Genomic DNA, 13165 nt, shown 5'->3' with positions numbered 1-13165 from the left:
TATATGAGCGCTCATAATTTTAGATATATGTTTATATACGTTTTATACTTCAGCTTTGCCATTAATTGTGTTGATACGCCTGCCACTGATCAGTAGTATGCAGTAGTATACTAATCATGGCAGCTACTAAAGAAAGATTCCCATTTTTTCCTAATGTGTCCATGTGAATACATCAAATACATAATGAATTTAGTGTATTCAAATGCGGTAAATTGAAAGAAAACCACCTGTTAATAAAATTTTGGAATGACAGGTGATTACCCTAATCGTGAACGATCAATTTGATTGCTAGACAAATAGAAGAGCTGGCGTATCTAATTATATCGGCAACAGTATTATATAAGATAAAAGAAGTAAACAAAGGTTAAATGTTGTATATAATTCACGCAATTACGTCACAAAAATGTATTACTTTTACTATAAATTACGTTTGTTTCATGTAAGAATTACTATAATTTCAAATCAAATAATCGTTTTCTTATGCAATAAAAGAAACGATGCGCTTTATGGTATTTTCCCACCTGACAAATTTTGTAAAACAAAACGGATTATCGTTTGATGAGATCTATTCTCACACCATCAGAGCCAAAAATATATATACATTAATTTGAGTAATCATGGTAAACCACAATAGTAAGTATCTAAGGTTTAATGTCATTATTGCATATATAATTGTGTGGGATCACAATTTTTTACCAGAACCTTCATGTCTTTGAATTGAAAAATACATTGAAAAAACGCTGAAAAAAAGTGATACAAATCTTTTATCATATCCTCATTTCCCCCCATAATACTACTTAATTATCATACTCAAGTGATACTTGTACAGTTAAACACCGTGTTGTCATCTATTGGCAAATGATGCCACTCATATTGATAAAACTTGTGAAAAATCACTTACAGGCGTCACTTATAATTCATAAATATGTATCAGTAGAATATGATTATGATCAGGATATGACAGGAAAACGTCAACATTTTAGTAATTTCCGCGGTAACCAGGTACGTGACTTTCAGTTCGTCAGTCCTTCTTTTACAACCAGACTAACCCAATCGTTATATTTTGATCCCCTGTTGACCGCTACATTGAGGTAATGATGACACTGACCGTTCAGGGGCGCAAAATCAATTCATTGATCCCTTTGCTGAACATTTATTAACAGTTATTTCAAATATACCCCCCCCCCCCCCCACCACCACCACCACCACACACATGTTTTTTTAAATCGTTAAATACTGATTTCGAAATGTTTTGTTATACATTTAACTTAATGCAAGCCATTGATATTTTTATTTCAGAAAATTTGTTTTTTTTTAACTTTTCTGTGATGTGCATCTGGTATTCCGTGATAAGTAGAATGACAAAGCAAAATATGACAATCGAGATACAAATAAAACTAGAAGTTGGATACTGAAATTGCAATAGTAGTAAACATAATCCAGCCTTTCAAAGTAATGGAAATACTTATGATATTTAACTAGTTGCTTTAATGTCAAAAGTTGAGTGCAGACCTTTTACTTGTAAGGTCATTATACTTTATGGTCTTTAACATGACGAAATGTACATATTCGACATTACACGGAATTATCAAGCGAAAAATGTTGTGGGTTCTTTCAGTAATTTGAAAAAATAGCGAATACTATGACTGATTCGGTTGTTGCTGGTGTACTGCTGGTTTTATATACTAAGCAGGCATTTTGATTATGTCAATTCAACTACTACTTATTCAATTAGAACTCCAGAATATGCCATTTTTAGGAGCATGACACTAGATAATGATGATGGTAGATTTTTCAGTTGGTTAATAGACTTTGTATCAATCTGTCTCTATATTTAACTGCGTCATGTTTTTATATATATAATGGTTCTTCCATATAAAAGAGGGACGAAAGATACCAGAGGGACAGTTAAACTCATAAATCGAAAATATACTGACAACGTCATGGCTAAAAATGAAAAAGACAAACAGACAAACTATAGTACACATGAAACAACATAGAAAACTAAAGAATAAGCAACAGGAACCCCACCAAAAACTAGGGGTGATCTCAGGCGCTCCTGAAGGGTAAGCAGATCCTGCTCCACATGTGCTACCCGTCTTGTTGATTATGAGATAACAAAAAACCGGTAAATAGTCCAATTCGGTAGGTCACATTTATGAAGGGGATTGTAGTTACAAGGTAAAGAATTTATCCGATATCATTTGTGAAACGGTTATTCCATAATGGTCAACCAACTCGTGATGTCGTCCGTAAAATTTACGAAGGGATGATTTCAACTTCACCATTTGGAACTCTTGGTTTAATAGCTTACTTGTGAGCAGCAACCCTCTATCAAGAAAATCATGATAGGAAATGCAAGCACGGGAATATCCTAGCAATTGGGAGATATATACCCCGTATCCAGGTGTTGCTGGAATGTTGCTACGTAGAAATGAAAAGTTCACAATGGAAAGCTGAAATCATCTCTTTTGTCGTAAAGTTTTGTTTTCAACCGACCCTCATTGTCAATTTCTAGATGTAAGTCAAGATATGAGGCCGAATTAACAGTATTTGTAGTATCCTTTATCTCTAGTTCGATGGGATAGAGGTGTTCAACATGGTTTATCTGTATCTACAAGGAATAATACTTGAAAGAAAGTGTTAGCTGTTCGAAGTTGTTTCTTTTCTTGGATAATGTACACAGCAACCTTCAGCTCTCATAAACTATCTTTAAAATAAAAAGTGTTTTTCCAAGGAATATCTTTTTTCTTACTCTTTTATTTATTTCTGTGAACAGTATAAGGCTTATGAACAAGGAATGCCGAAATAATATGAAATTGTGCCACTTATCGTTAAATTAGTGAACAAAAATACAATATAGCAACCAGTTCGAACCAGGTTGGACAGTATTAATTCTGTAAGGGTTAAAACCTTCAATTAGTATATATGTATTGCATTTATATATAAAACGTTATCCGAAGGTGGCGAGACAATTGGTTCAATTACATCAAACATGTAAACAGTTTAACAATTATTTCGTTGACGTAATGGTAACATACTCATAAATTAGTTTGGTTAGATAATTTCATGAAGGCTGTCAAATTGTATGCAAATAAACATCCATGTATAAAAAATCAATTGTATTTAATTATAACAATTTAAATCAAAACTTGCATTTGAATTTATAAAGTAATCATATTTTGCGAGAATCTGGTTACGGATTAAGATTATTTATTTTAATTGTATGTATGGTGTGATAGGCTAATGATCGATTCAAAACCAAAACGAACAAAACAACGAGTTTACTAAATTTACCATCTTGTTTTTATTTATAAACAAAGTGTTATATGAAATAAAACAAGTAATAGATGACTTAGATGCTGTACATTATCGGATACCATGTCATCTCCTGTTGTGTCAGATTTTTCTAAATGGATTTTTTTTTAAAAGGAAGTCTATGTCTTTAATGTGGAATAATTATTCAAGAACCAAAGACTTCCAAAGCTGGCTTTTTAATTAAGTTCTGCAAGAAATATTCTATATTCGAGTCACTTTATTGTTTTATTTTACTCCTAATGCCAGTTATTTGCCGATATTCCTGCTCAACTAGTACTACTTGTAAAACGTGTTATCTTTCAGTATTGATGAACAAAAGTATTCCCGAAACTTTTACTAATAGTCATTTTCTGTTATCATTAAGAATTCTCAAAATAATGTTAAAACAGATACTGCATATGGCTTCGATAGACGTTGTATTCGAGTTTGAACAGGCATATGAATGTGTGCAGTGGATAATAATTATGTTAAGATCTCATGTCTTAGTCATATTGTTTGTTGTATTGATTTTAATGGATGTTTGTTTATCCTCCGTTTAATTCAAACAATTACGATAAAGTGCTTAAATATATATAGACTGTACATAAAGTGATACACTAAATACACTTTTGCTTAAAGAAGTTTTTGACCTGTTTCAAGCTAAAAAAAAAGTCTGGTAATGATACACATTTTATGATAAACTAAAAAGTTTCTTTACATCCATTGGTGTTTTCATTATAATTTTTACCAAGAATGAATTGGTCTTTATTACAAAAATACCCATTTTGAAGCATATAAAAAGTGCATGTCTTTTTGTGGTTGTGATAAAACTCATTAACAATACAAGGGCTATGATTTGGTACACCAGACTACTGTTTTATATATACCACACTCATCAGCGATGGTCTTTTGAAAAGATCTGAAAGAGCGCATTGGAGATTAACAGAGCCGGATAAGAGTGTTTTTTTTTTAAAGTTAATATATTATCAATTTTGCAATTTAGTATTGAATCAACTCCGTTTGTGCAATGGTTTATCCCAAACTAGTCTTCATGTCAGCAATGCACTGAATAGTACTTTTCATGTAGGTACTTCGTTATAGTTCTTATTCTATTCTACTTTTATCAGATAAGTTTAATTTAAAAGTTTAAATCCTTTTTGATAACAGTCAATTACGAAGGTCTTTCTGTATTCTATTTAAATCATTCGTAATTGAATTCGAAACACTGGTATGATGTAATTTTGTTTTATCAAGATTATATAATTCTATATTTAATATTTGAAGTTTAGTATTTGTAGAAAATATTGTACGCCTGTAGTATGGCCACAACTGTTTCATATAGAAACACTTCATGTATTTATACCCCAAACTATGTCACTTTTAATGATAAGCACAATTACCTTTGCCCAGATAAAACTGTTTGGCTGTAATAAGTCCGATTTTATTTTTACTAATTGTTATAATAGGGTGCTATTGCAGCTACCCTTAATTCTGATCTGTGGTTGACGTGCCAGATTTGTTTTTGTTTGTTATTGTTCTAAATGGGTTCGCTCTATTTTATTGATTGATATACTGTTATCCGGGACGATACGGAGTGGGCTTTAGTGATTGTTAAACGCCTTGCGATGACTGTTACTTATCGCCTTTTGTGTTTTGGTGGATATGATTGTTTTGTACGAATGCGGCAACAGGAAAATAATACAAACTGTATGATTATTTTGTACCTACTAAATATTTAAGAATATTTATTCCGCTTATTTGCTTTTGAAAGTACTACCATTAATTTGAATAGAATATGCAATTTTGAAGAAGAAAACATATGATATTCGAAAAAAATACATCTGATTTGAATTTTCCTGTTTATGATTGATTTATTTGGTCACGTTTTTTCCAATATCCATTTAAATTGTGTTTTATGTTATTTTGACATGTTGACGATATGTAACTTTTTTTTCGAAATAATTGATACTAAAGACAGCTACATGCATTTAATATTAATTACAAACATAGAAACCGAGTAAATATCATTTTCATACCTACACAATAAACATATGTAGCTGATAAATTAAGGACTTTCAACTAGATGATACGTTATATATGGACCTGTTAGATAATATTTAACCTCGAACTTCGTCCTCGGTAAATATATTCTGAGCAGGTCCATATATGACGCATTGACTTCGTAAAAATTCCATAATTGATAAATACTAGTATTGGAAAATTATGATTAGTACTGGCCATGGGTAATTTCATGCAAACTAATGTTTAACGACTTGGATTTGACTCGGAAATATTATAGTACCATGTCTCTAACTGTGCACCGAAATCTGCGTCAATGAGACCTTTGTCAAGGACAGATATGTACATCCAAGATATAATACGTAAGAGATTGACAAACTATATCATTTTATCACCTGATATACAAGCGTTTTACTGTCTCTGCATAGCCATCAATTTAGAGAACACACGTGCGTGATTTCTCTCACCTCCAAATGCAATGAGTTAAAACAGTTTGTTTTATCAACAGAGCAAAATTATGCAGAGTGTTTCATGACAAATGTTTGTCCCTATATTGATCCAAATGTCAAAAGCTTCCAATTGTCCAAGTGTAAATTTCCTAAAAAATGTTTTTTATATTCTCATTTCACATTTGATTAAAGTCTTTTTTTTTCGTTTTTTTTTAAGTTTTCTATTTTATGACAAAGAGATATAGTTACTATAAAAACTGTTCAGCTATCACGCATATAATTCGCACTCAACAAATGTAGATAAAACCACATAAAAAATTCAAATTTGGAAAACAAATTAAAAATTCAGAAAATTCAGAAAACCTCGTGTGAGTATATGTCCTATCATACCGTATCTTCTTATTTTTTTACTACAATACACGACCTAAAGTTTTAAAAAGAAGAGAACCCGGAGTTCACACAAACCACGAAATCAATAAGGAACAAAAGTGATAATGAATTGACCAATAAAATAGGAATAAATAAAATAACAATAAAGTAAAAAGGATAAAACTTTTAAGAATAACGCTTTGGCGAGACACATTCCTATGACATCAACGAGTTATAACATATTCTGATAGAACGATAGAACTTAGCAACACGAAATTATTTTATTTTGGTCAAATATTAATTTGGATCAATACATTGCATATGATGAATTTAGAATCCCTTCCAGAATTACATAAATTTTGCAATACTCAAATTGAAGATTTTCTTGTATTTTTTAGATATTACCTAAATTATCAGTGTACTTTCGGTTTGTTTCGATCTAAAATCGACATATTAAAGATAAAACAAAAATTGTATAATAAACACATGTCATCCCAAAACAATGTTAACCATAAATTTGTATCAGGACAAAGATCAATCATCAAACAGTTTAAACAATTGGAATTCCCTACCTGACTTTCCGACACCTTGGATTCCTAGAATGAGAATATTAACATCCTTATGACTGTGCTTTTGAATTTTTTCCTCAATTGCTGATTTTGGATCTTTATGGAACGGCATTTCAGAACTTATTATTTAAACTTATCCTTTGATTTGTCAATATAAACACAATAAGTTTACGTCACTGAACCACCAAAATTAAAAAGCAACCTGAATGTAAACATTACGTTGCGTCATGAATCGAGTTTTGCTAACTTGTTTGACTAAGGAATTAGCTTTATCTTGTTCAATCAATTTGCTAGCTGTACAAACAGAACGGCTGATGTCTTATTATAACAGTTACAATATCATATGATGCTATAAGAACGCAAATACTGAATACTGTATGTTACTCACCTGCTTACATTACACAGACGTATTAGTTATACTTTAGGCGTTTAGCTGAACGTAAAGATGTCTAATTAGACAACTGTTTTTTTGAGGACGGAAATATACGATAATGTGTTAAAGTTTTATATATGTAATAGTTATTCCATGAGGACGCGGTGTGTCAGTGGAAGATCACCCCAATGGCCGGAGGCCAGAGGGTGATCTAACACTGACAAGCCAAGTCCGAATGGGATAACTATTTTACATTCCAGCTGTTTAAGATTTAACATTTACAATTCATAAAATCTAGTTTAGAATGCCACACAACCATTATAATATATTTTATATATCATTATATAATGTATACCCGTTATGACCCCCGAACATGATGATTAAATATGAAACCGTGTCAACTCGCCCAACTGGCCAATCGGCCCACACTAAATCGCCACGCTCTAAAATATCGCCCTACCCTGATTTACGAATTCGCCCAACTTTTGAAAAGGGGTAAAATCCCATTGAACAATCAGTCTGACTTATTTACGAAACGGGTTAAAAGCCCACTGAATAAAGGTCTGCCAACTCGCCCCACTTATATATAAATATATAAATATCTTGCTTCCTTTAAGTATGCATTACTGATAGTTGGTAATCAGTCGTCCTGGTGTAGTGGTATGTGTCGAGGGTTGATATGCTAAAGGTCTTGAGTTCGAATCCCAGCATGGATGATGGGTTTTTCTACATAAATTTTGATAGTCTTTTCCGTATGAATAATTCTTAGTTTTATAGTAGATTTGCCATTCCCGTCAAAATGTTACAGAACAAAGGAAAGCATGCAAAACAAAGTAACTCAAGCTGGGGTGATCTGGTCGGGGTGATCCGGCTCAGATCACCCCTGGTAGAACAAAGAAACTGGGATGTAACATCTCTTCTTGTTGATTATTGTGATAATGATAACATTCATATTACGAATTATCATTAGTCTATTACAAAACTTATATTTCGATATATAAACAAATACATTATTCACTAAAGTGTGTCTTCCCTCAATCCTGTCAAATTGTATTCAATTACTATCAATAAAAGCATAAATGAAATCTAATTATATTCCGTTTGAACTGTGTTCAAACTAATTACAACTTCGTTTGAAGCAAACTTTTTCACCACCTTTAGAAGAACTCAAGAGAAGTGGTTCAAGTATACAACCATAAAGTATATGAAATTTCTTTATATCTTTCTCTTTTTCAAATGTGTTATACTTCATTACACCAAGTGCTACTTAAGCAGAGAAGCATTATGTAGCATTTCGCACATTTAAACTTCCTTACAGATGATAGATCAATCCAAAAAAAAAATAAAAAAAATTTAAAAAAAATACGCAAGTCAAATATCACAAAAAAAAAAAATATATAAAATACTGATAAGTAATAAATTTAGTAGACTGCATGAACCTTAATTCTCCCTCGTTATAAACTTATTGGAAGTTCTTTACTACATTTTGCAGAATGTTTATACGAACCGTTAAAATAATCCCGACTTCCTGTTTTTTCTTTGTTGCGTTAACGTTTTTATTTAGAAGAATATGATTGCACAGCATCCAATTTTATAAATTTGAAACTAAAAAACATAATCTAAATGTACCTTTTTTTAAAAAATATTCTTTTTGAACTTTCCCAATGAAGGTGCTTTGAAGATCAAGATAAGCGCTAAGGATTTGTTTTCATCAACTAAACTATTAATTTTGTATTCGATTACCAATGCTTAGTATTATGTAGAGTAATTGTGGAATGTCCTAAAAAATTGTTGTCTAATGTGTACATACAGAACAAATTTATGATACATTATTTCGGCAAATTGAAACAAAAACACTTGTTAATCAAATCAATGAGTGGCAAGTAATTAGCTTAATCGTGAACGACCAATTTGATTGCTATACAAACAGGAGGACTGGCGTATCTAATTATATCAGTAACAGTATTACATAAGATATAAGTAGTAAACAAAGGTTAAATGATCTATATAATTCACGTAATTACGTCATAAAAAACGTAATACTTGTACTATAAACGTTTGTTAGATGTCAGAATTACTATAATTTCAAATCAAATGATCGTTTTCTTATGCAATAAAAGTAATCACACGCTTTATGTTATTTTTCCACCTGTTAAATATTGTAACACAAAACGGATTATCCTTTGAATATTTTTATTCTCACATCATCAGCGAAAAAATGTTTATCCATTTACTTTAGTAATAATGACAATGAATAACAAAAAAGTTATTATATAATATTTGAAGAATCAATTATTTGAAATTATTGCATATGTATTTCAATGGGATCACAATTGTTTGAAAAAATGCTTAATTGTTGTAAATAGAATTAAGAAAAAGGAAGTTGAATTAAGAAAAAGTAATAAGAAATAAGAAAGAAGTCATAAAAAAGGAGATAAGTGATGCACAACAAAACAGGGGAGACTTTTATATTCTCATTCCTTTTTTCCCACAATGTTTCATTCGAAGTAATGATCAATCAAGTAATACTTGTACATGTAAACACCTTGTAGTCACCTTTTGGCAAATGATGGCACCTGTACCTGCACCTGCACCATGATAAAACATGTGAAAAATCACTTACAGCAATCAACTATTATTTATTTATATGTATCAGTAGAATATGATGATGATCAGCATATGAAAGGAAAACGTCAACATTTTAGTATTTCACGCGGTAAGCAGATACGTGACTTTCTTTTACAACCCGACTAATCCAGTTGTTATATTTCAAATCGTTATCGAACGCTACATTGAAGTAATGATGACACTGACCGTTCAGGGGCGCAGAATCAATCCATTTATCCGTTTGCAGAACATTTATAAACAGTTATTTCAAATATACACAAGAAAACAAAAGAAGAAAAAAATCGTTAAATACTGACTTTGAAATGTTTTGTTATACATTTAACTAAATGCAATGCATTGGTATTTTTATTTCAGATTTTTAAAAATTTTTCTGTGATGTGCATCTGGTATTCCGTGATAAGTAGAATGACTAAACAAAAAATGACAATCGAGATACAAATAGAACTAGACGTTGGATACTGAAATTGCAATAGTAGTAAACATAATCCAGCCTTTCAAACTAATGGGAATACTTATGATATTTAACTAATTGCTTTAATGTCAAAAGTTGCGTGCAGACCTTTTACTTGCAATGTCATTATACTTTATCGTCTTTAACATGACGAAATGTACATATTCGACATTACACGGACATATCAAGCGAAAAATGGTGTGGGTTCTTTCAGTCATTTGAAAAAATGACGTATTCTATGGCTGATTCGGTTGTTGCTGGTGTACTGTAGGTTTTACATACTAAGCAGGCATTTTGATTATGTCATTTCAACTATTACTTATTCAATGATAACTACGGAATATGTCTTTTTTAGGAGTATGACACTAGATAATGATGATGGCAGATTTTTCAGTTGGTTAATAGACTTTGTATCAATCTGTCTCTATGACAATAATATTTAAATCTATATTTAACCGCTACATTGTGTTTTATATAGAATGATTCTTCTATATAAATTGTATCTAGAAAGAATAATACTTGAAAGAGAGTGTACTAAGCTTGTTCGAAGTTGTTCTTTTCTTGGCTAATGTACACAGCAACATTCAGTAATAAACTATCTTTTTTAGTAATAAAAAGTGTTTTTCCAAGGATAATCTTTTTTTTCTTACTCTTTGATTTATTTCTGTTTACAGTATAAAGTTGATGAACAAGGAGTACCGATATGATACGAAATTTTGCCACTGTTCGTTTAAGTTTATGAATTGAAAAACAATTCACCAACCAGTTCGAACCAGGTTTAACTGTGATCAATTATATATGGGTTGCATTTATATATAAAACGTTATCGGAAGGTGGCGAGAGAAATGGTTTCAATTACATCGAACATGTAAACAGTTTAACAATTATTTCGTTGACGTAATTGTAACATACTCATCAATTAGTTTGGTTAGATAATTTCATGAAGGCTGTCAAATTGTATGCAAATAAACCTCCATGTATAAAAAATCAGGTGTATTCAATGATAACAGTTTAATTCAAAACTTGCATATGCAACTGCAAATGAATCATATTTTGCACAAATCTGGTTATAGCTTAAGATTATTTTTTTGCAATTGTATGTATGGTGTTGATATGCTAATGATCTATTCAAAACCAAAACGAACAAAATATTTTTCAAATACCAAAAACTTATAAGCTTCCTAAGATGGCTTTTTCGTTTGCTAATTTCGAGTCACTATATTGTTTTATTTTGCTCCTAATGCCGGTTATTTGGCGGTATTCCTGCTCAACTAGCACTATAAGTAAAAACGTGTTATGCTTTTAGTATTGACAAATAAAATATTTCAGAAATAGTTACTAATAGTCATTTTCTGTTATCATAAGAATTCTCAAAATAACTTTAAAGCATTACGCGTGTAAGATACTGCATACGACAACCATAGACGAAGTATTCGAGTTTGAACAGGCATAGGTATGCATGTAGTGGGTAATAATTTTGTTAAGACTGTTTGTTGTATTGATTTTTATGGATGTTTGTTTGTCCTCCGTTGAATTCTAACCAACACGACAAAGTGCCTAAAATATAAATACGCTGTGCATATAGTGATACACTATAAAATAAATACACTTTTTTTCTTTTTTTCAAAAAGATGTTTTAACCTGATTCAAGCTAAAAAAAAAGAAGACTTGCAAAGGTTCAATTAGCGCATTGGAAACAAACAGAGCCGGAAAAAGAGTGACTTTGAATAAAAGTTTGTATGATCAAAAATGCAATTTAACGTATTGAATCAACTCCGTTTGTGTATTGGTTTTCCTAAACTAGTCTTCATGTCAACACCATGAACTGAATAGTACTTTACATGTGGGTACTTCGTTTTAGTTCATATTTTAATGTTGATATACTTTTATAAAATAAACTAAATTTAAAGTTTGAATCCCTTTTTATAACAGTCAATTACGTAGGTCCTTCTGCATTCTATGTTGTGATAAGAATTTGTATTAAATCATTTGTAATAGAATTCGAAACACTTGTGTGATGTAAAAATTTTATCACGATTTTATCAGGATTATATATATGAAAACTGCATGTATTTCTACCCAAAACTGCGTAAATTGTTGTTATTAGACAATTGCCTTTAGCACAGATTATTTTTTTGGCTGTAGTAAGTCTGATTTTAACATATTGTTAGTATACTGTGCTGTTGCAGCTATCCTTAGTGGTTGTCCTACCTGATTTGTTTTAATTGCTATTATTCTAAACTAGTTCTCTCTGTTTGATTGATTTCTATACTGTTATTCGAGTCCTTATGTACGATACGGCGTGGGCTTTGTTAGTGGTAAAACTCCTTGCGATAACTGGTACTTCAACCTCATTGTCCGTTTGTCTTTCTTTTGGTATTATTATTTTGAACCAATGCACCAACAGGAAAATAAAGCATGCATATTTTGTACATTAAAAAAACTTAGGAATATTTTGTCCCGCGTATAAAGTTTTTGAGCATTATATCATGATATTGATTTGATGGGAGTATGCAATTTGGAAGAAGAAAACATACGATATTCGAATATATCTGATATAGTTAGATTTTTCGTAGTTGCATTTTTTTTACTACTTTTACATATTGACGTTACTATTTTTAGAAATAGTATTGACTCTATGTTACTAAAGACAGTAACACCGATTTAATAACTTAATAACACCAAGTGAATTTCATTTCTAACTTTCAGTATCAACATAATAATATGTATCAACTAGTCAATAGATGATATATGGACCTGTTAGATTATAATGAACTGCGGACTTCGTCCTCGGTAAATATATTCTGAGCAGGTTCATATATCACGTATTGACTTCGTCAAAAATCCATAATTGATTAATTCTAGTATTGGAAAACAGTGATAAGTACTTGGTAAATTTTATACTGATCATCAATGCAAAGTTGGCTCATATTTCAAGGTTGGATTTGACTCGAAAATACTCTAGTACCATATCTCATAATTGTGCATCAAGATCTGCGTAAATGTGACC

General features: G+C 31.0%; 1 protein-coding gene across 4 annotated transcripts in view; it reads right to left on the bottom strand.

Annotated features, from left to right (window-relative positions):
• The window catches only part of LOC143047860 (ras-related and estrogen-regulated growth inhibitor-like protein), a 71874-nt gene that overhangs the window by 32879 nt on the left and 25830 nt on the right, over positions 1–13165 (bottom strand). The window contains exon 1 of one of the 4 annotated variants that reach the window (XM_076221165.1): positions 6707–7061. The exons of the other annotated variants lie outside the window; for them this stretch is intronic. Within the exon in view, the coding sequence (XP_076077280.1) occupies positions 6707–6815 (109 nt within the window). The 5' untranslated portion in view covers positions 6816–7061. Of the gene's footprint in view, positions 1–6706; positions 7062–13165 lie in introns of those variants that run through there. 4 annotated transcript variants of the gene reach the window in all.

Source organism: Mytilus galloprovincialis, chromosome 10, assembly GCF_965363235.1.
Source record: "Mytilus galloprovincialis chromosome 10, xbMytGall1.hap1.1, whole genome shotgun sequence".
Lineage (NCBI taxonomy): Eukaryota > Metazoa > Mollusca > Bivalvia > Mytilida > Mytilidae > Mytilus > Mytilus galloprovincialis.
This window is presented reverse-complemented; position numbering and strand designations above follow the sequence as displayed.